This window comes from Gopherus evgoodei, unplaced genomic scaffold, assembly GCF_007399415.2.
Source record: "Gopherus evgoodei ecotype Sinaloan lineage unplaced genomic scaffold, rGopEvg1_v1.p scaffold_33_arrow_ctg1, whole genome shotgun sequence".
Taxonomy (NCBI): domain Eukaryota; kingdom Metazoa; phylum Chordata; order Testudines; family Testudinidae; genus Gopherus; species Gopherus evgoodei.
Genome location: NW_022060005.1, coordinates 4,757,010 through 4,781,377, shown reverse-complemented (window position 1 = coordinate 4,781,377; position 24,368 = coordinate 4,757,010). Strand labels below are relative to the sequence as shown.

The 24,368-nt window shown below is 42.5% G+C and overlaps 2 protein-coding genes across 2 annotated transcripts; one reads left to right on the top strand and one right to left on the bottom strand.

Annotated features, from left to right (window-relative positions):
* Positions 1 to 4,121: 4,121 nt before the first annotated feature.
* LOC115641129 (olfactory receptor 10A7-like) lies at positions 4,122 to 5,051 on the top strand. The gene has a single exon (XM_030544227.1). The coding sequence runs from the start codon at positions 4,122 to 4,124 to the stop codon at positions 5,049 to 5,051; it is 930 nt and encodes a 309-aa protein (XP_030400087.1).
* Positions 5,052 to 16,992: 11,941 nt separating this feature from the next.
* On the bottom strand, positions 16,993 to 17,963 carry LOC115641128 (olfactory receptor 1020-like). Its single transcript, XM_030544226.1, is given in 2 exon segments — positions 16,993 to 17,621; positions 17,624 to 17,963. Coding segments are annotated over 2 exon segments (969 nt in total).
* Positions 17,964 to 24,368: the final 6,405 nt, after the last annotated feature.

The following is a 24,368-nucleotide window of genomic DNA, read 5'->3' as shown; positions in this document are numbered from 1 at the left end:
ATCCAGGAGATTGGCCGTCTATAATATCGGACAGGTAAGTGTGTGACATTGTTGCATGTGGCCCACCGCAGCAGAATGAAAGTTATGAATTTCCATTTAACGAGGAAAGATGAAGGTTCACAAGTACTCATTTCTAACGAACCATGGCCAGTGGCGAGAAAATAAGACATTCATGGTTAATGTACTCAGTTCAGAAAGATGCCATTTTTTGTTTTTGTTGTAAATTATTTGGCACTGGTGACATACCGCTACATCGTGGAACATCTGTTTGGAAAGCACTGTCAAAAAGACTTCAGCAGCATGAAACAGGCAAAGGTCATCAAGACTGTAAGGTGAAATGGTTTGACCTTCGGTCAGGCATAGTAAACCGTACATCTATTGACCAACTCGAATTGCAGGCTTTTCTGAAAGAAAGAGAATTCTGGAGAAATGTTGTCAAATGCATGGTTGATGTTATTTTCTTGTCTGAAAGAAATTTGGCATTTCGAGGAAGTAATGAAAAGCTCGGCGATCCTTCGAATGGCAACTTTTTGGGACTGTTTGAATTGCTTGCAAAGTATGATACTGTCCTCAGCGAACTTTTACAGAGGATTAAGAAGGCAGAGACACATGTTCAGTACCTCAGTCCACAGATCCAAAACGAGCTGATTCAACTTGTTGCCAGTAACTTTCAAGAGGCCAACATAGCGCAGCTTAAAAAAGCAAAATATTATTCAGTTATTTTGGACTGTACTCCTGACGTGTCACATGAAGGACAGATGTCTGTGGTGTCACACTTTGTTGAATGCAACGGTGAAGATGGTGTCAATATTCGTGAAGCATTTGTTGGTTTTCTTAATGTTCATGATACAACTGGCGAGAGTTTATTGGAAGCGTTTCTTGAAAAGGCAAACAACTTAGGAATAGACATTGCTGACATGAGAGGCCAAGTTTATGATAACGGCGCAAATATGAGAGGAAAGAATAAAGGAGTTCAAGCCCGCATGCTAAAAATAAATGACTGTGCCTTGTATGTACCATGTGGAGCTCACACTTGGAATCTTGTGATCTCAGACACGGCCATCGTCATCGAAACATGCCGTTGACTTTTTCGGTCTGATTAACAGAATATACGTTATCTTTTCTTCTTCACCTTCACGTTGGGATATACTTCAAGAACATATGCCAATATCTGTTAAAGGGTTATCGTACACACGTTGGGAGTTGAGAATTGATGCTGTGAAGCCATTGCATTATCACCTTGAAGAATTGTGCAATGCTTTGTCATCTTTGCGAGAATATGCGCTCGAAAAGAAAGATGGCAATAAAGCAACAGAAGCCAGTGCGCTTTTAGACCATGTTACTACGTGGCCTTTTGTTCTGACTGTGTACATGTGGTATGATATACTATTTCACGTCAATAAAACCAGCAAATTAATTCAGCCACCAGATGTGTCAATTGATGTACTGCAGGCACAAGTCGGTGCTACAATGAAGTTTTTGGAAGACAACCAAAATACAGGATATAACTCTGTGGTCACAAATGCACATGAAATAGCAGAGCGTATAGGTATTGAGCAGGTGTTTCCAGAAACCAGGGTGCGATGTAAGAAGAGAATGTTTGATTACGAATGTGCTGATGATTCGAGTCGTCCTTCTGCTGAAGAAAAATTCAAATCGCAGTTCTTTCTTGTTCTCACTGATCAGGCCATATCTTCTGTTTCATCGCGATTTGACCAACTCGTGGAGTGGTATAAGTTGTTTGGATTTCTGTACAACGCTAACAGCCTGAAGCAGTGTCATAGAGAAAATGAACTGGAGAATCACAGCAAAAATTTTGAAAGAAAAATGGGAGACATTGATGCCAATGAACTCATAATGGAATTGAATCATTTTATTTATGTCATCGAGAAGGAGAGAGGAGTTGTCACGGCAAACAATTTTTTAACGTACATATACAAGAACAGCCTTCAGGAGATATATCCAAATCTTTGCATTTGCATCAGAATTCTTCTGACCACACCAGTTACTGTCGCTGGTGCTGAAAGGAGCTTCAGCAGAATGAAATTGATCAAGAATATCCTGCACTCAACCATGACAGATGACAGGCTTTCTGCGCTTGCAGTTATCTCAGTCGAAAACAAGATTGCCAGATCTCTGGATATGATGCATTGATTAACCAATTTGCGGAGAACAAGGTTCGAAAGAAGTGCTTTGCGTAAATACAGAATACATGTACACTGTAGGCCTATGTATACCTAATATGAACCCTGTATATTGTATAAAATAAATACCGCATTCCAGTTTCTGCATTGTAAGGGGCCCCGGACATATGTTAGGAGGGGGCCACATTCTTTGTTGCTACGGCCCTGCCTGGGTTTCATTTTTGGTTTATGTCTTAGGTTCCTAAAGCTCATGCTTCAGTGTTTACATCCTCTGGGAATGTGTTCTGGGAGGGTTTTTGTTTGGGGGGATTTTTTTGGTCTCCTTCCTCTGAAGCATCAGGGATGGCCACAGCTGGAGATGGGATCTTGGCTAGGGTGGGCTTGGCCTCTGAGGTAGGACCAAGCATTTTCTCTCTCAGATGTTTTCCAAGATCTTTCTTGCTCACATAATCATCCCAGTAGAAAGTTTTGATTTTGATAAATCAACATTTCCATCAGAAAATTTTTGATCGGCATCCAACTGAGTGCTCTAGCCAAGGTGTCAGCTTCAGCGAGAATCCCAGTTTATGTATTGCATTATTATCTCTTATCCAGATTATCCTCAGTAATAAGTTTTAATTATCCAAACTGATCATATAAAGAGACTGGGAATTTCCTCTATAAATGGCTCTTTGACAATCTCTCTGGCTGATGACTGCAATGATGATGGGGAGCTGAGATGCTTCCAGTTGCCTGATTTCCACTAAAATCAGGCCCACAGAATCCCAGATATGGTGCTCTAGGCAAAGGAAAACTCTTTGAGATGCCCTCTTCCAAACCCCCAACTCCCTAAATCCCTTACACTCTAGACCGCAACCCCAGAGGTCACTGCCTCATCCCTGTATTCAGCGCCTATGTAATCAATACCGAGAAGATCGTTCAATTTTCAGAATGTCACTAAGCAGTCTGAATCAACAATATCCTTTGTTGGAGAAATTCTAAAGTTAATATGCGATGATCCCAAAGCAGAATAAAAACTGATCTACATGGTACAACACAAATGAAATCAAATGATAACCACCTGAAAAGGCTTAGCAGGTGAGGGTTTGGACTGGCACAACCTCACACATCGTTAATTGGTTTCCGTTCGGGATAATGGAAGCTTCTGAAGTCCAAACCAAGCCGATCCACAGTCAGCAAAATTGTGGGGTGTTTTACCAGCCCAAAAGAGACTTCAAGAATTCAGGGAATCCAGTGCTTACCACTTCATTTGCCAGATTCCTCCTGGCAGCGATGTAACTAGGGCAAAGTGAGTGAGGCACTTGCCTCGGGCGCGGAAGGTGAGAGGCGCAGAAAGTCTCTCCTTTGGCAGCAATTCAGCAGCAAATCTTTCTCTCCGAGAGGGACTGAGGGACTCGCCGTCAAATTGTCACTGGCCGTCAGGAAGGGAGAGGGGAGACACGTTCGGCTCTTTGGCAGAAATTCAGCGACGGGTCCCTTAGTCCCTCTTTGAGGGAAGGACATGCCACTGAATTGCTGCCAAAGAATGGCACAATTCGTCCAAGAGGAACCTGCCACCGAAGAGCCAAAAATTACTGCCCCTGCCCCTTGTCTTGTGATAAAAATTCCTAGTTACAGCTCTGTCTCCTAGTGATCTAGTTTCTCCACTACACATCACTAGTATCAGCTGTTGGGTGCAGAATGAAGGGAGCAAAGCTTATTCTGTTGCCAGTCAGAAAAAAAAATAGGGTTTTTACACAAATGTGAGCTTGCCTTAGCAGCGAGTTTGTTTCTCAGTTTTTCTCATTCACTCTCAGATGTCATAAGACTCCATTATATGACTCCAAGCCCCTAGTCTGTGTGCTCAGCCCAGTATTTGGGCAGGTGACCTGAAGGAGAGGGAGAATTTGAACATTAATGCATTTAAATTGATAATGTGATACTGATATTTAATAAATGCCATTCTTGTTCTCTTGTAGAGGATGGTTCATTTCTGACATGGCAGATGCAGAACAGGGAAATCAAACCTCCCTCACAGAATTCATCCTCCTGGGATTCGTGTCTGTCCCTGAACTGCAGATCCTTCTCATTCTGCTGTTCCTTGTGATTTACATTGTGACCATGGCTGGAAACATCCTGATTGTTGTGCTAGTTGTGGCTGATCAGTACCTTCACACCTCCATGTACTTCTTCCTGGGAAACTTGTCTTGCTTGGAGGCCTGCTACACATCCACCATCCTGCCCAGGTTACTGACCAGTCTCCTGACTGGAGACAAGACCATTTCTGTTGGTGGCTGCATCACACAATGTTACTTTATTGGCTTCCTTGCAGGCACTGAGTGTTATCTCCTGGCGGTGGTGTCTTATGATTGGTACCTAGCAATATGCAAACCACTGAATTATGCAACCCTTATGAATGGCAGTTCCTGCCTCCAGCTAGCAGCTGGGTTTTTGATAAGTGCGTTGCTAGCTAATTCCATAGTAACTCTTATGATATTAAAATTAACTTTCTGCGGCCCAAATGAAATTGATAATTTTTTCTGTGAATTTACACAAATAATAAATCTCTACTGCAATGACGTCTACCAGATGGAGCTTTTAATTACCATTCTGTGTGCTTTATTCACCTTGCCCCCATTTGCTTTAACTGGGACATCCTACCTGCGTATCATCTCCACCATCTTGCGAATCCTTTCCACCATCAGGAAACAAAAAGCATTTTTAACCTGCTGCTCTCACCTCTTCCTGGTAACAATTTTCTATGGGACCCTGATCATTTTGTATCTGCTACCAAAAACCAACACATACCGAGACCTCAACAAAGTGTTCTCTGTCTTCTACACAATTCTGACTCCCATGGCCAATCCCTTCATATACAGCCTGAGAAACAAAGAGGTGAAAAAGGCTCTGAGAAAAAAATGCCAGTAAAATGCGTAAATTAATATCTCATGATTTTTAAGCCAGTCTCATCATTTTTCCACACCTGTCTCATTAAGTTTGCACATGTGGGGATGAATTTACAGGCTTGTTTTTGAGTCAGTCTAACCTGCAATCATGGAGTGTGATTTCAGCTGGTGTAGACAGTCCCCAGTGAGCTTTACTGTAGCTACCAAGTACCGGAGCATTAAAGCTGCAGCAGCACATGCTTCAGATGAGACTAGCCATGAAACTAAATTCACAGGATTCCGAGTGAGCTGCTACAGCCCAGACTCAAGCACAGACTGCTGCAGCTCCATTGCTCCGGTACCTGAGCTAGCTAGATTAAAGCTGACTCAGGTGTCTCTATGCGAGCTGCAGTAACATCACGTGATTGCAGTGCAGACATACCCCTAATGCAACACTAGCTCGAGGCCCAACTTAAGTTTAACTCAAGCTGTGACTTTTGTCTTTTATATTGATATATATATACACACAATAATAAACCAATCAATTATGTGTTTTGGGTTTTTTTTCTGCACCCTGGATTTCTTAACAATTTAAGGCAGAGCAGTTTCATTGGGTTGTCTTTTGTATTCTGGTCAATTTGTTTAGGCAAAACTCTGAAAAGCAAGCTAATAGTATTTTTGATGGTGCTCCATTAAACATTTAGAAAGCTATAACATATCTTTTTATGTTTTACTTTATTCTTGTACAAGTCTTCTTTACATGTGGGTTTTGTACAATCTTGCTATTCCCCCAAAACTTACGTCTTCAAAATTTACATTCATGTAAGCTAGAGATGACATTACAATGACTATCTCCTCACTTCAGCTTTCAGTGGCAATGGTTCCAAGGTGAAAAATCCAGATACAGGGTCTGGGGACATTCAAATGAAAGAAAATGTTTTGAGACCTTCCAAGCAAGCTGATCATTGGATCTAACTCGCTAGGGCTCTCCGACTGCTGCATGCGCCTCCTTGAAAGACATGGTTAAGCCGACCTAAGCCCCCATGTAGTGTGATAGACCCAGGCCAGTTGGGAACAGCAGAGTAGTGGAAGAGAGATATACAGGCCACTGAATAAGCATTTTTCTGTTCCCCGAGTGAACAGAGCAGGGACTGCTCCAGGCCAGTGAGAACACCACACTCCAAATTAACCTGCTAAGAGTCAAGTGAGGCTGTTAAGCACCTGACTCTAATTAAGGCCCCTCTAGTTCTTTAAAAGGGTTCACTCCAGTCAAGCCAAAGGGAGCCAGAGGAGAGGAAGTGCATGTGAGCATGGAAGGAACTGGGAGCCAGAGGCAAGCAAGAGGCTGAGAGTGAGTAGGCATACTGGTGGAGGACTGAGAAATACAAGCATTATCAGAGATCAGGAGGAAGGCTCTGTGGTGAGGACAAAGAAGGTGTTGGGAGGAGTCCATGGGGAAGTAGCCCAGGGAGTTGTAGTTGTTGTGAAACTGTATCAGGAGGCACTCTAGATAGCTCCAATACATAGGGCCCTGGGCTGGAACCCGGAGTAGAGGGCAGGCCCAGGTTCCTCCCAAACCTCCCAACTCCTGATCAAAAACAGGAAGAATTGAGCTGGACTGTGGCTTCTACCAGAGGGGAAGTCTCTTGGCTGTTTCCTCTCACAATTATGGACCAGTCATGGAGATATGATCTTGCACACTGACTCACACAAGGAGTCCATACTTATCTTTGTGTGCCTGTTGAATTCATGCATACCAGAATCATAACTCCCTGAAAGCAAGTGCAGAGTCTGGGTGTTGCCTGCCTCTGGCCACGGAACACCAAGCCAAAGCTTTAAAATACACTGCACACCTTGCTCCCACCCTAAGGTCTGAAGAACAATGTGTTTCCTCCCTGATCATGGATTACTTATTCTTGGCATCTGGGTGATTTTGCAAGTAAATATCTTAATTAGTTCATGAGAATAAAATAATTAAGAATGAGCTCTACTTTAAATTTAGCTTCTGCCATTTCCTTGCTTTCTGTCAAGTAATCTTAAAACTGGAATAAACATACTCTTCACACTTTTCAGAGCATTAATCCTCATTTCAAATAAGTGTGTGAGCTACACTTGATGATATTAGGATTTAATGAAGCTAAATTGTTAAGAAAAGTTGTGTCTAATCATTAGATTAAGAATAAATTATGTAAATAGCCTAGTCAGTAGGTCAGGTCACTCTAAATTTGGGCCATGGTGACATCGGAGGCAACTCAACCAATCCTCCGTCTTCGTCTCCTGATAATTTGCACACTACACTTCTATTAGGTGAAATAACTCCAAGGGAAGGTAACTGTATGTGGGCCAAGAGTTCTCATTGATGGCTTGTCCCCCACTGGTATTATTCAAGGCTCCACGGCCACAAGCTACCTGCTCCTGTGCTTCATTAGAGTGGTGGTGGTTCTCTATTACGCTGTGCAAGAACCAGCCAAGGAAAGGATTTTTGACTCAAGAAGGCACAGTTCCTTCCTCTCTGCCATCTCTTGCTCTCTGGCAACAGTAATTTGCTGCTGGCCAGGTCATTGGGGCAGGAAATTAAAATTCTGTCATTCCCTGATTCTTCTTGGCCACAGCTTGTTAAACTCGTCCACATCCTTCTTAAAGTGTAGTGCCCAAATCTGGACACAATTCTCCATCTCAGTCCTCATTGGCGCCAAAAAGAGTGGAAAAATTACCTCTCATGTCTTCTATATGATGATCCTCTTAATACACCTGTTACAAGGTAAAAATGTTTATAATAATTTATGACTCTTATATTTCCCCTATATTTGTCATGGCTATTCACTGAGGGAAAAACAATTAAGTTTGCTCTCAGGGTAGCCCAAAAGACATGGATGTGTGTGTCCCCTCCCTGTCTGAGTGCAATGAAGAGTCATTAAGGAACTAGTTAAAAAATACCTGGATCAATAAGGTGGCCAGAGAGACAATGCCAGCTCCAATGACTCATACAATTCTAAACCTGTTCTCCCAAGTGCTTGCAACCTCTTTCAGTTTGGTGTCACCTGCAAATATTTTAACAATTAGCATATAAGATAGATATGTATAGGGTAGATAGAACTAGCTAGCTAGCTACCAAAGATATTAAATTCAGAATCATCTGTAACAAAATCTGAGGACTCTCCCTCTTGACCTAAAGGAATAACATTTTTGCACGTCAATTATCGGCAGGCTGCTATACTTGCTTTGTTCAGATTCTGGAGGGAGACAGGATCTTCTGCATATAGATGGTGCAGATTTACACTAGGATACCACATTCAATGAACTGCTGAGGTCTTACTGATCCACCAAAGCAGAGAGATGGGAGCCAGCATGGTTGTAGCATGCATGACATTTCTGATGACACAGCAATGGGATAAGTTTCTAGAGATGAGTGATGTCACCCCTGTGCTATAAATCTATTTTAATTAGATGTGGGGGGTATGGATTAGGACAGGGGTCAAAAATCAATTGTCTGTTAATCCTTGTGCCTCCTCATGACTCATGTGAGTAGCCCCATTAACGTCACTGGAATTTTGTCTGAGTAAGAATTCAGTAAGTACCCCAATGTTTGATATTTACTCTTTCAAGGATTTGGAGTTACCATACATGGCTGTTCTGGAGAGTGTAGTTCCAGGCTATGGCAGAATTGAGGCAGATTAATGACTGGCTGCTAAACAGGACCAGTCCCTATTATGGAGTGTGATATATAGGAATGGACAGGGGGCGTGGAGGAAACAGCCCAGCTCCACTCAGGGACCATGTTCTTCCTATCTGCCACAGTGTACAATGTGGCTTGAACTATTGATGCATTGTGGTGGGAAAATTGCACCCTACAATTGGCTGGGAGATGACAGCAGAGAGAAGATATTCAGCATTCAGGGAGAGGAAGATAGAGAAGGAAACAAGCTTCTTTCTCTCCAGAATGTAAGAAGATTGAGGGAGATCGTGAAATGATGAAGAAGAGAAGTAATAGATGAGAAGTGATGATGATCTAACTCCATAATAGAGTCATAGACTTTAAATTCAGAAGGGACCATCGTGATTATCTAGTCTGGCCTCCTGCACATCATAAGTCACAGAACCTCGCCCACTCCCTCCTTTAACAGACCTATAACACCTGACTGAGTTATTTACATCCTCAAATCGTGATTTAAAGACTTCAGGTGGCCTGATTCTCTTTACAATCCCACCAGTGTAAATTAGAAATTATTTGATTATAAATAGGTGTTACAAAGTGGGGAATCAGGACCACTAACTCAGTGAAGAATTAACCATGTTACCATTAACTGATGGCATAATTCCCTTGTGTAATGGATAGATTGTATGAGCCCAGATCCTCTGCTGGTGTGAACTGGAGTAGATCCATTAAAAAACTGCCCTACAATCTGGAGATCTGACCCTGGAACTTCCATCACTGTTCTATGGATGCCCCAGCAGGGCAGGCCTGATCAATAAATCTCATGGTTATTTACTTCACTATCAAATCTCATCACAATGCTGTTGACTAAAGCTTTTCCAGGTGATTTCTTTTCATGTGTGTATGTGTTGGAAAAAATGTAAAGTAACAAACAGGCCCGTCATTGCTCTCTCTGGCCCAGTGACTGTTCCATTGTGGATACATATTTATACAGTCCTTGGGCCAAAGTGAGAGAGACTGACAGAATGATTCTGTAGTCCAGGAAGGTGGAAGACCTAGGGTCCAGTTCCCCTGCTCCAATGACTTTTTTCATTATTTATCCACAGTTGAACAGCTTCAACAGTAGAGACTGAGGCTGGGATACCCCATTCAAATGCTTTCTTCCACCTCTGGCAGAGAGTGGGATATTGAAGCTGTGTCTCTGACTATCTTGACTAATAGTCATTTATGGACCTATCCTCCATGAGCTTATCTGATTGTTTTTTAACCCAGTTACAGTTTTGACCTTCACAACATCCACTGGCAATGAGTTCCACAGGTTGACTGTGCGTTAAGCGGAGAAGTACTTCCTCTTGTTTCATTTAAACCTGTTGCCTATTATTTTCATTGGGTTACCCCTGATTTTCCCTCTATGTGAAGGGGCAAATAACATTTCTCTATTCAGTTTCTCCACTCCAGTCATTATTTTATAGACATCTATCCTATCCCCCCTTAGTCATCTCTTTTCCAAGCTGAATAGTCCCAGTCTTTTTTAATTCTTCCTCATATGGAAGCTGTTCCATACCCATAATCATTTCTGTTGCCATTCTCTGTACCTTTTCTATGTCCTCATTCTTCTTTATGGATTGGAATTCCCAGCTGGACTACATCTCCCATGATCCACCATGCCAAGGGAGTTCCATGATGCACTAGCTCACCTCACCAAGAGGTGAGACCATGGTGCCTCATAGGAGATGTAGTCTGTCCAATAAGTTCAGTCTGTAGAGACGAACAGGAGCATGAGGCACCTGAACTACAATTCCCAGGAGGCTCCATGATATCATTTCTGAACTGAAATGTCTCAGTTTTTGATTTTTCATTGAAAAGTCAACATTTTCCACAGGGGTAAAAAATCCAACCAACTCTAACCCCCACCAATGGGAACCTCTCTAGATGAAAGTATAGTTGAATTTCTATAGTCCAGGCACCATTTCTCCTCCCTCCCAGTTCTCTTCTCCATTGCTGTGATAAGTTTCACACCCTTAGCTTTGAAAACTATAAGAGCCTGTGATACAGCAGAAGAGTGATAGATAGGAGATGTGTAAGCCCCAGGATGGTCAGAGCCTTGTTCCCTGTAGACGGAGGAGAGGTTATTATGAGTTAATGAGAGCACATGGAGCCAATTAAGGCCCGGCCAGACACCTGATAAAATCTCTGCTTCAGTCAAACAGGGAAGTTTGGAGGAGAGCCGAAGAGAGTTTGGAGAAGTGATGTTGTGGGCCAGAAGACCAGAACACTAGGTAAAAGGAAACCCTGCTCACGCAGAACAAAGGGATTCCCCAGACGCAAGAGGTTGGGAGAAATCCTACTCAAGTGGAGAGAGGGTGGGAAGCCCAACAAACTGAAGGGGCAGAAAAGGAAGTAGCCCAGGGGAAGGAATCACAGTTTCAAGTTCTTTGCTGATATCCCTAGGGCCCCTGGCTCAGACCTGGAGTAGAAGGCAGGCCCAGATCCCTCCCTCTCCTTCCCCCTTCTCTGGGACACTAGCGAGGCAGTTAATGCCCAAGAAAAGGAGTGAGAGATGATGCCCTGACCGCTCCTTAAGAAGAAAAAAGCACAGGACACACCACAACAGTGCTGGCAATTTGCCACAGGGCCATATCCTGTTGTGCAGTTTAAATGCAGCGTAACTACATTGTCCTCATGGTTGTTTACTCCTGAGTGACCCAAGTAATAAGAATCGGGTGGTCCCAAATACAGTAGACACTTAGAAGGTCAGACTAGATCATGATGGCCCCTTCTGGCCTTGAATTCTGCGAATCTATGAATCTTTGAATCAGTCAGTTTAAGCTACTGCAGAAAGGCTTACAAGAAACCATGGCTCAGAGTTTTCTCTGCTATAACTACCCAAAAGTTGATGGAGTTATACCCAGTAGGAATTAGCTCCTATGTCTATTATTGTCCCGTGCTGTGAACACACAAGAGTATACAGGGTGGGGAAGTGTCTGCTATAAGCACACATCTCATTATGGGACCCCAGAGACATTTCCCCCAAGGCCCTTTGAAGGCTATATGGCAACAGTTATCTCCAGGGGTGTACTTCATTCACTCCACGCAGGTGGATTATGGAGGAGAATAGGCACTCTTGTTTGCATGTATGTAGCATGGTTTGTGCAGTTAAATTATTTCTGTTGGGGTTTGTTCCCTCATATATTGATCCACAACATCAGTTCAGCCTTGGGATACAAGGGCATGTCTATGCCACCATTATTGCCTTCTTAGTAAATAGCATGAAGCCAGAGGAAGAATGAGACTGTCACAAATGGAGAGCAAGATGCCTATTTAAGCATGGTATGATTCCCTCAGACTTTTGAACATACAATATCTTTAGCTCCACTTTAATAGATTTAGCTTTATTTTTTTTAACAGAAAAAAAGCCCTCCCCTCCAATAGATAACATACTGCTAGGCATCCCAGAAATGATAGATAGATAGATAGAGAGATAGAGAGATAGATAGATAGATATGCAGGGGAAATTCAGAGACGCTGAACTCCCTCAATTCTGCGTTGCTGAGTCTGAAAGGGTGTGTGATGTTTGTATCTGTTGAAGTTGGAGTTGCTAAGCAGTACTCAGGATTGTTACTGAAATAAGATATTGGACCAGTTTCTGACCTCACTTACACCAGTGTAAACCCCAAACTCCTCTAGTGACTCCAGGTTTACACCAGTGTTTCTGAGAACAGAAGCCAGCCCTTTAACACTTACAACCATGGTGTGGCATATGAGAACCTCTGGGCGGCAAGCAATCTCAGATATTTCCTACTCATAGTCTTCATAACTTTTGTTCATTTTCTAATTCTATGCACTACCTTATTATTATTTCGATTCAGTTATTAGTTCTGCTATTATTATTGGCCCAAGTCCTGCCACCCGTACTTACATTTTCTCATCCTTAATTAGTCCTTAAGAAAGGACTGGGTAAAGACCACAGGCTTTGGCAATTTATTTTTGAAAACCTTGTCATCCCCTTGCAAACTGAAGGACCATAAGACGTAATGAACTCTAGGTTATTTAAATGATTCCAGCTAGAACTAGTTTACCCACCCACAGTAGGGCCATGTACTGATGTTTCAATGTGGTGAAAGAGTGTCGCAGATAGATCTAGCCATCCATCTAACTATCTGTCATGTATCTATGAATCCTCCAGGCATTTACCCACATTCATTTAGTTTTTGAGAACCTTACAAAAATTAATAATAAACAGGGGAGGGGGAGGCATGTGGTTAGTGGGTTCCATTAGAGCATTAGAGATTACTGGAAACTTTCCATCAAAACAATCCTGGATGAGGAACAGAAAATAGTTTAGGTGATTCTTCTCAGGTTTCTAGTTGGCTGTATGCAGCTGTTTGAAGGATTGCATTCAGGAGTTGAATATAAGGAGATATCCAGGGTTTAAAGTCTTATAGAGTATTTCCCAAAGCCCCCATATTCCCCTCCCCCACAGTAGTCTATTAAAACTCCAAGGTGTTTGAAAATATTTAATAGAGCTCAGCTCTGGACAGCTCTAGATTAATTTAAGACCAGGAGATATCTGTATGTATGACTCCGACTGTTCTCGTTCTTGTTATTATACCAGTTTCTTTATCCTTCCCTCTGCAGAGAGAAAATGCTATTCCCAGAAGAATCATGGCCAATCAAACCATCATGAATGAATTCTTTCTAATGCCATTCTCTGATGTTCGGAAGCTGCAGCTTTTACACTTTGTGGTGTTTCTGTTTATTTACATTGTATCCTTGTCAGGGAATCTTAGCATTATCATGGCAATAACCCTTGATTGCCACCTTCACACCCCCATGTACTCCTTCCTGAGAAATCTATCCTTCTTGGATATTTGCTTCATTTCAGTCACAGTACCCAAGTCCTTCATCAACTCCCTCATGAACAGCTCATCCATTTCTTTCCAGGGATGTGTTGCACAGCTATTTCTATTTATGTCATTCTTAGCTACAGAGCTATTCCTCCTCACAATCATGGCTTTTGACCGATACGTTGCCATCTGCAATCCTCTCCACTACGCAATGATCATAAACAAGAGGAGGTGTGTTAAGTTAGCCTGTGGGTCATGGGTGGGTGGTGGTCTCTATTCTGCTTTGCACACTGCTAACACGTTTTCATCCCCCTTCTGTGGGTCCATTATCAACCAGTTCTTCTGTGACATCCAGCCATTGCTGAGGATCTCGTGCTCTGAATCCCACACTGGTGAAATTGCACTGATCGTCTTTGGTGTGTGTTTAGCTTCAAGCTGTTTTGCTTTAATAACGTTGTCGTACGTTCAGATCTTCTCAACAGTGCAGAAAATCCCTTCCATGGAAGGTCGCCGTAAAACTATCTCCACTTGCCTACCCCACCTCACTGTCATTGTATTATTCCTCACCAGTGGCATGTTTTCGTACATGGCACCAACCTCCGACTCTGCTCTGGAGCAGCATCTGGTGGCTGCATTTTATTCAGTGGTGCCACCCTTGATTAATCCCATCATCTACAGCCTGAGGAACCAGGAGATAAAAACCGCCCTGAGAAAAGTTGTGGGCAGGAAGCTTTTCCCTTTGATTTGTGAAGGATTTAAAATATAAACTCATTCCTGGTAAAGTTTGTGGATGACACAAAAATATTTTTTAAAAACTCTTCTCTGCTGTGATGCCAGCAAAAATACCCTGACAATGGTTAGGCAACTGTGTCACTGGACACACTGTTCTTCATGTTGACCAGTTACATTTAATTGTTTCCTTCTACTCTCCTCTTCTGTTTGTCTGTTCCCCTGTTGTCTGTAGTTTTATTTTTAGATGGCTAGCTGTTTGGGGCAGGGATTGTCCCATTGTTATGTGTTTGTACAACACCCAGCACAACAGAGTCATCGCTTCTAGGTGCTACCATAAGATAAACAAGAACAACAGCCATAATTATAATGATAAATCGATGGGTTGGTTAATAACGATTAGGATAATTAATTGTTATAGAGTGATTTGTATTGCTTGATAAGATAGTTACAATCATACAGAAAGGGAGAGATTTTCAAAGGTGCCTAAAGGATTTGTGTGCCACATTCTCATGAATTGTTATGGGTACTGGGTGTCCTTTAGGTTGCTTTGCAAATCTCAGCCCATGTGTTTAATAAAGCTGAATAAAAGCCATATTGTTAGGATGGGTTTTCTAAAGGAAGATAAAGGGGTTAATTGCACAACTCCCATTGACTTCTAATGGCCATTGGGTTCTTTTGTGATAATTGGGCCTATGGAATAAGATGTCCACATAGAAAATACCCACTCATCCCACAGAGTAAGAAGGTGGAACCATAGAGATCAGAAGATATTTCCTATATTCCTTGCTCACTCAAATTTCCCATTGGCCAAGACTGGTGAGGAATTATTTACTATAATTTGTACCCAATGTTGCACCCACAAGCTTAATGGCCTTGGGCCCAATTTTTAAAGACATTTAGGCATCTAGTGGTATTTTCATTAGCATCTCCCATTGAAATCAATGAGTTTTAGAAGTGTAGATGCTTTTGAAAATCTCATTAGGTGCCTAAATACCTGTGAAGATCTGGCCCCACTGGCCTTAGTAGAGTGTTTGGGAGACAGGAAATCTTTGAGTTGGATTCCCATCTCTTCTCATATGAATGAAGGTTTTACAGATGGGATATAATATTTGCCTCACATTGTACAGCATCGTGAGCTCTCCAGACAAAAGCAGGGATATTATCACTCCCCATTTTCAAATGAGGAACTTTAAACAGCAACTTTTCCACACTTTGTATGCTAAGCATAGGGACCAAAATATCTGCTGCGAGTCCTAAAGAAACAAAGCCTGATTTTCAAAGTCACCAAACTCCTCAGCTTCCATTTACCAAGTGTGAACATTTTGGCTATAAACTTTGTGTCTCTAGCTCCCCACTTCTCTAATGGGAATGCTATATTTCCCCGTGACCTCGAATGTATCTGTTTGATATTCACTGAGGTTGTAGTTTTTGCAGGAGCCTAGGGGAATTAGGTCCCAATTCTCATTGGAAGTCTGAGCACGGGGCATCTAACTCTGTTAGGTTGCTATGGAAATCTCAGTAGGAGTGACCAATACTGAGGCAGCAGTAGGGGTTGTTATGGACTGAGCTCCTGCAGGCATTGGCGAATAGGGATAGCCACATAATAAACTTCGCTGTTTGTGCAATGTTCTATAATCACATGGGCTCATTCTCTTCTCATTCACCTTGGTGCAAATCAGGAGTAACTCAGTGGGATTCAGTGGGGCTGATTCCCCTCTCACTCACCCAGGTGTAAATCAGGAATAACTCCATTTGAGTCAGTAGTGATTGATTCCCCTGTCACTCACCCAGATAGCAATCAGGAGTACCTCTACCGAAATCAATGGCCAAATCAACCTCTCACTTATGCTGGTGTAAATTATGAGTAACTCTAGTGAAGTCATCACAGTTACACTGGTGTAAAACTGAAATAAGTGAGACTATAACCAGACCGCATGGTGTGTGTGGGGGGTGGAATTTGCTTCTTCCTGACCCCGTAGGCAATTTTCGCACACCATGAGTGTTGGTTACCTGGATAATGTGATTATAGAGTCTGATACTCCTCCCACTCACACTACTGTTGCATTGATTCTGCCCACGTTAACACCAATGTAATTCTACCGACAGGAAAGGAAGCCACTCAGATACCACCAATTTTAGATTCATTTCCAGCTACCCTGCTGCTATCTATCATAATATTTCCACACACCCTCATACAGTGGGAGCAAATCATAACTGTCCCTGTGATTTTACACTGATGTAAACCCACTAAAGTCAAAACCATTACATGCAAAGTGTTGTATCATGGCCAGTAAACTCAAAGTCCAGTCTGAATCTTAATGTATTACTCTTCACATGGCCACATGAGGGGGGAAGCTACTAGGATCCCTGCTTTGAAGAAAGGGAAGGTTACACAGCAAATCATTCTGATTTCTCATTTCTAGGAACCCATGGAAGTGTGAATGACAGCCTCAGATAGAAACAAAGAGAGCTATTCTGTGCTAAATAATAACAATAATAATAAATAATAAAACTCATTATGACAAACAAGCCCATTTTAATTGATATTCCCAGCAGAGAGAAACATGAATCAGGGATTGGTTGGCCCTGCTGCCCTTATTCAGACATGTAGCTCTTCCTCACACCAAGAGTCCAATTATATTTAATAGAACTGCTCTAATAGGTAAGGGCTGCTGGCTCGTGCAGTGATTCACAGCATCACCCCGTCAGATGAGCTCCCATTATCTTGATTTTATTGCAACGTACAATAATTACATACAAAATAGTTTGCTATTTGTCATGAAATTCATAATCTCGCTAACAGCTTTTCTCAAGGCCTCCTTGACCTCTTTGTTTCTCAGGCTGTAGATGAGGGGATTGACCAAGGGAGTCAGGACAGTGTAGAAGAGAGAGAATACTTTGTGCAGTTCTCTCAGTGTGTTGGTGTCTGGTAGCAGATAGATAAAGATTAGTGTCCCATGGTAGAATGTAACCACAATGAGGTGAGAGGAGAAAGTGGAAAATGCCTTTTGCCTCCCGGTGGTGGAAGGAATTATCTTGATGGTGGCGATGATACACACGTAGGATGCCAGGGTTAATAGAATGGGGGGCAGTGTTAGTATGGAGGAGAACAGGAAGGTCACAAGAGTCATCAGGCTGGTGTCACTGCAGGACAGTTTTACTAATGGGTTGTAATCACAAAAGAAATGGTCAATTTCACTGGGGCCATGAAAAATCATTTGTGATACCCAACATTCAGTGATGGTGCAAGCCACAAAGCTACTTACCCAAGACCCGGCTGCCAGCCAGAAGCAGAGCCTGCCATTCATAAGAGTTGCATACTGCAGTGGTTTGCATATCGCTAAATACAGATCATAAGACATCACTGATAAGAGACAGATTTCACAGCTACCAGAGAACCAAAGAAATCAAGTTGTGCAATACAGACCTGGACAGAAATGGTTCTGTCCTCAGTCAGGAAACTGGCCAGCATCCTGAGCAGGATGGTTGAGGCACAGCAGGTTTCCAAGCAGGACAAGTTCCCCAGGAAGAAGTACATGGGGGTGTGAAGGTACTGATCAGCCATAACTAGTGCAACGATGAGGATGTTCCCAGTCATAGTCACAATGTAGATCACCAGAAACAGCAGGAAGAGAAGAATCTGCAGTTGGGGGAGATTCCTGAATCCTAGGAGGATGAATTCTGTGCTAAACGTTTGATTTCTCCAGACTGTGTCTGCCATAGACTCTATCAAGAAATGTAGTTAAATAAATAACCTATGAAATATGACATTAAAAAAGAATGTGGGGTTATGTGGTGTCATTTAATTTTGTTGATGTTTAAATGTAGTCATGAATGAGCTTTGCAGGATCTTTGTTTTCTATGCATCTTTTTCCTGCCAGTATCATGTTCATAGATACTGTAACCTCACACCCCCATCTGGGCTGGTACCATAATTATCCCCCATTATGTTGTGTAATATAGTGCTATGGGTGAAATCTGGGAGTCAAGAAAGCAAGGTACTATTCCTGACTCAGTGAGACCTTGAGAAAGCCATGTAGTTCTGTACCTCAGTTTCCACAGCTGTAAAATGAGGATAATGGTACCATGTAAAGTGGCTTGTTATCTTCTAGTATTTAACATCTTCACAGTGCTCTGAGATTATTGACAGCTTTCTGTACATACTCACAAGTAAAGCCAAACACATCGCCTTCTCACACTGAGAGCTGATTTTTACATCAATGTGTAAAGGCTTGTCTACACTGGCAAGTTTTTTCAATGAAACTAATGTCACCAAAGAAAAATCGACAAAAGCAAAGTTGCCAAAGCGTGGCTACATTTGCTCCTTCTGTCGATAGTTCGGGTCCACTTTGGGGCATCTTTGTCAACAGTGAAAGCAATGGACTGTGGGTATGTATCTCACAGTGCCTGGTGACAACATCCGTCACCAGGTGCTGTGGGAATGTGGAAACGGAGCATGGTGCATCTTGCAATGTGCAAAATGTGCCGTCATGCACTGCTTTGTGTTCCACCCCTCCAAAGGTCTCTGGCCTCCTTTCACACTGTTTTTTACAACTTTCTGTCTTTTGTAGTGTGAGCCAGCATCTGCACTGAGAGAGGATGGATCCCGCACTTCTCTCCTAGGCACTGTTAGCTGTCATGAGGACGGCACGCATGGCAGCATAATTACTCGTAGCGTTACTCGCAAAGTTAGCAAAGGATGAATCGCAGGCACCTGAGTGTGATATGGATGGCAGCAACTTATCAGTGCTTTGTGCATTCACAGAGCAGCTGCATACGGTAGAGTGTTTCTTTTGGGCTAGGGAAACAAGCACTGATTGGTGGGATCACATTATCATGTAGGTGTGGGATGACGACCAGTGGGTATAGAACTTTAGGATGCATAAAGCAAACTTCATGGAGCTATGTGCTGAGCTGGCCCCGACCTGTGGTGCAAAACCACCAGATTGAGAGCTGTCCTTTCAGTCAAGAAGTGTATTGCAATCGTTGTGTGGAAGCTGGCGAATCCAGACTGCTACTGGTCAGTTGCAAATCAATTTGGAGTAGGAAAGTCCACTGTTGGAGTTGTATTACTCCAAGTGTGCAGGGCAATAAATCACATCCTGCTGCATAGGACCGTGACTCTGCGAAATGTGCATGCAGTAGTAGATGGCTTTGCAGAGATGGGTTTCCCTAACTGGGGCAGGCCAATTGATGGCACACATTCCAATTTTAGCACCAGACCACCTTGCCTCTGAATACATCAGTAGGAAGGAATACTTCTCCATGCTGTTTCACCCTCTTGTGGATCACCAGGGACGTTTCACAGACATCAATGCAGGCTGGCCTGGAAAGGTGCATGACGCATGCATCTTCAGGAACAGGGGTCTGTACAGAAAGACTTTCTTTCCAGACCACAAGTTTACAGTGGGGGATGTGGAAATGCCTATAGCAATCCCAGGAGACCCGGCTTACCCTTTACAGCCCTGGCTCATGACACCTTACACAGGGCACCTGGACAGCAGCAAGGAACATTTTAACAACGGGCTGAACAGGTGCCAAATTGTAGTCGAATGTGCCTTTGGCTGTTTGAAAGCTCGCTGGAGGTGTTTAAGTGGCAGGCTAGACCTTATCGAGGATGATATTCCCGCCATGGTCATAGCTGCATGCTGTACTTTGTGTGAATCTAAGTGTGAAATGAGGCAGAGCGCTTGGCTGCACAGTTTGAACAGCCAGATGCTAGGGCTGCCAGAGGAGCCCAGAGAGCTGCTATTAACATCAGAGAGGCTTTAGCAATGAGGGGCTGTAACACATGTCTGCTTTGGAGTGGCTTCCCAGTTGCATCCATGCACACTTTTGAGGCCCTAGATCCATGCAACACAATGCTTTAGGAACCTGTTCCCGAGAGTGAATTGATTGCTATACACTTTTGTAGAACACAGAATAAAAATGCTGTGCCATTAAATACCTTAGCCTTTATTTATTGTTAAAAAGGGTAAAACTTCACAACTGTGTGTAGCTCCAGCTATCATTGTGCAAGTAGTGAGAGGGGGTGGAGTGATGGGGAAAACTCAGGAGTGCTGTGGAATGAAAAGGAATGTGTGGGCATAGAGAGGGCAAAGAATTGTGCATCTGCTGCAGAGGCGCTCGAACTCCGATCTGCTCGGTCTGTAGCTGTATCAGAGACTTGAGCAACTCTGTCTGAGCCTCCATAAGTTTTATGATCCGCTCTGTTGCTTGCCTAGAAAAGCAGCATTATCTTTTCTGTCCTGCGTTTTGGCTTCCCAACACTCTTTCCGTTCCTTGGTCTTTCTGTCATCTTGGCTGCTCCTAGGTTTTTTTCTTATCTGCCGCAGCTGGTTCATGGGGGTGTGTCAGGGTTCTCTCCTCACTCTGAACTCTAGGGTACTGATGTGGGGACCTGCATGAAAGACCCTCTAAGCTTATTTCTACCATCTTAGGTTAAACACTCCCCAAGGCACAATTTCCCTCATATACCTTGGATTAAGTAACGCTGCCACCACCAAGTGATTTAAACAAATATTTAGGGAGGGCCATTTGGAGCCCTACCTTCCCCAAATATCCCCCCAAACCCCTACACCGTGTTTCCTGGGGAGGCTTGAGAATATATTCTCAACAATTGGTACAGGTGAACACAGGACCAAACCCTTGTATCTTAAAACAATGAAAAATTAATCAGGTTCTTAAAAGAAGAATTTTAATTAAAGAAAAGGTGAAAGAATCACCTCTGTAAAATTGGGTTGATAAGTATTTTACAGAATAACAAAAGACTCAAGAACATAGAGGATCTGCCCTCTAGGCAAAACCTTAAAGTTACAAATCCAGGGATAAACCTCCCTCTAGACAAGGAAAATGACAAGCCAAAATAAAAGTAAGCTAACACATTTCCTTATTATAACTTTCTAAATCTAATTGAGTTGGATTGCTTGCCTTCTTGATCTGTCTCTGGCATGCACAAGGAACAGACATAACAAAGCCTTTTCCCCCTCCCCAGATTTGAAAATATCTTGTCCTCTTATTGGTCCTACAGGTCACTTGCAGCTGCAACTGAATAGATCCCTCTTCCCATATACTGATCCGATCCAACAACTCAGCAGTCATCCAAGTGGGAGCACATTTGGTATGATAGCCAGTAATGCTCACCTGGGACGCCAGCAAACAGGAAATGAGATTTAAAATTCCTGGGTCTTACAAAGAGGAGTCCCCTGCTAACCTCTATGCTTAGGGTTACCTATCTATAAGATGGGGATAATAATATATTTTCATGACATTATTGGGGTGTGATGAGTTGCTGTGAGGATTGATCAGTTGATATTTGTCCAGGATGGGTAACTGAACCAGGTGAACTTTTAACTCTGTGGAGAAAAAAAAAACACCACATGTGAGGGTATATCAGGAATAACACATGAAGTTAGACAGACAGACAGCCAGATACCTAGATAGCAATTTGAGTGACGTAACAGAGTTACACTAGCTGAGGATCTAGCCCAATGGGGTCACAGCAAAAATAAATCTACTGAAATCTATAGTCTAAAGTTCGATATTTGAATAACTTTCTGTATGGCTAGATTTTTCTCTTACTCATCCCATGTGTACAATTATAGTGGGTGTGGGTCTCCGCTCACTCATCCCAATGTAAATCAGGAGTAATCCCTTTGCACTCAGTGGGACTGATTCTCCTGGGGCTCATCTTGGTGTTAATCAGGAGTGACTCCACTGAAGTCAATGGAGCATATTCTCTTCTCACTCATCCAGGTGTAAATGAGGAGCAACTCCATTGAACACCATGAGGTTAGATTCTCCTCAACACAACAGTGTGAATTAGGAGTAACTAATGAAATCAGTGGATCCAAATTTATTCTCTCTCATGCTGGTGCAAAATCACGAGGAAATCAAGCGAAGGGACTTCAGTTACATTGAACAAGAATAAGACGTTAACCCCCTTCTGCCCCCAGCCCACTTCCCCAAAAATAACTGATGTGTGAACTTCAAAGAATTTCTTCATTCTGGAATCAAGATGTTACATTTCAATTTGTTGACCCAAAACTGAATGTTTTGTGTAGATTTGGGCTGGGTTGACATTGATCTCTGTATCTGTCAGAGTCGCAGCGGTATCCCATGGGAATTGCAGTTCCAAGTCCCACGTTTTCTTTCTGCTCCATGGGCCTTCCTCTCTGGACAGACTACATCTCCCATGGTGCACAGTGGTCTCTCCCTGTGGCTGAGCAGCTGCAGTGGATCATGGGGCATGTGTGGAGAGGGAAGTCCATAACTTTATCCTTTGTTCAATGCTTGATAGATGAGGTCTGGTTCTCTGCTCACTCACACCTTTGTAAATCAGGAGTTACTCCACTGAAGTCAATGGGGATGATTCTCCTCTCATTCACCGCAGGGAAAATCAGGAATAATTTCATTGGCATCACTGGGGATGATTCTCCTCTCACTCAGCTGATTGTAAGTCAGGCATAACTCCTCTAGAGTCATTAAGAATGACCATACTGGGTCAGACCAATGGTCCATCTAGACCAATATCCTGTCTTCTAAAAGTGTCCAATGTCAGGTGCTCAGAGGGAATGAACAGAAGAGGACAATCATTGAGTGATCCACTCTCAGCTTCTGGCAGTCAGAGGTTTAGGGACACACAGAGTATGGAGTTGTGTCCCTGACCATCTTTGTTAATAGCCATTGGTAGACCTACCCTCTATGACCTTATCTAATTACTTTTTGAATCCAGTTATATTTTGGTCTTCACAACATCCACTAGCAATGAGTTCCACAGGTTGACTGTGGGGTTGTGTGAAATACTTCATTATGTTTGTTTGAAACCTGCTACCTATTAATTTCATTGTGTGAGCCTTGGTTCTTTATTATGTGAAGGGGTAAATAACACTTCCCTATTCACTTTCTCCATACCGTTCTCTGATTTTATAGATCTCTATCATATCCTGCCTTAGTCTTCTCTTTTCTAAGCTGAACAATCCGAGTCTTTTTAATCACTTCTCTTATGGAAGTTGTTCCCTCATCATTTTTGTTGCTCTTCTCTGCACACTTTCTTATTATATATATTTCAGATGAGGCAACACAAACTGTACATAGTATTAAAGGTTTGGGTATACCATGGATTTATATACTGGCTTTATGATATTTTCTTTTTTATTATCTATCCCTTTCTTAATGATTCCAAACATTCTGTTAGCTTTTTTGACTGCTGCTGCGCATTGAGCAGATGTTTTCAGAAATTTATCCTCATTGACTCCAAGATCTCTTTTTGAAGTGGTAACAGCTAATTTAGACTCCACCATGTTTTATGTACAGCTGGGATTATTTTTTTCAATGTATATTACTTTTCACTTATCAACATTTAATTTCATCTGCCATTGTATTGACCATTCACCCAGTTTTTTGAGATCCCTTTGTAAGTCTTCACAGTCAACTTTGGACTTAACTATCTTGCATAGTTTTGTATTGTCTGTAATCTTTGCCTCCTCATTGCTTATCATTTTTTGTAGATCATTTATGAATATATTGAACAGTGCTGGTTCCAGTACAGATCCTTGGGGACCCCGCTATCTACTTCTCTCTACTGTGAAAATTAACCATTTATTTTTTCTCTTTTTTTCCTGTCTTTTAACCAGTTACTGATCCATGAGAGGACCTTCCCTCTTATCCCATGAATGCTTATTTTGCTTAAGAGCCTTGGCTGAGGAACATTGCCAAAGGTTTTCTGGCAGTAGAAGTACACTATGTCTATTGGATCACCCTTGTTCACTTGCTTGTTGACCCCTCAGAGAATTCTAATCGGTTAATGAGGCATGATTTCCCTTTACAAAAGCCGTGTTGGCTTCCCCAATGTATTGTGCTCATCTATGTGTCTGATGATTCTGTAATCTGTGTGTGAGATGTTGGTCCAATAAAAGATATTACCTAATCCACCTTTTTTTCTCTAATATCCTGGGACCGACATGGCTACAACAACATTGCTTACGTCTGATATTTCTGTTTTTTTCTATAGTTTCAACCAATTTGCCTGGTACTGACATTAGACTTACTGGCTGTAATTGCCGGAATCGCTGCTGGAGACTTTTATAAAATTTGGCATTACATTTGCTACCCTCCAGTCATCCGG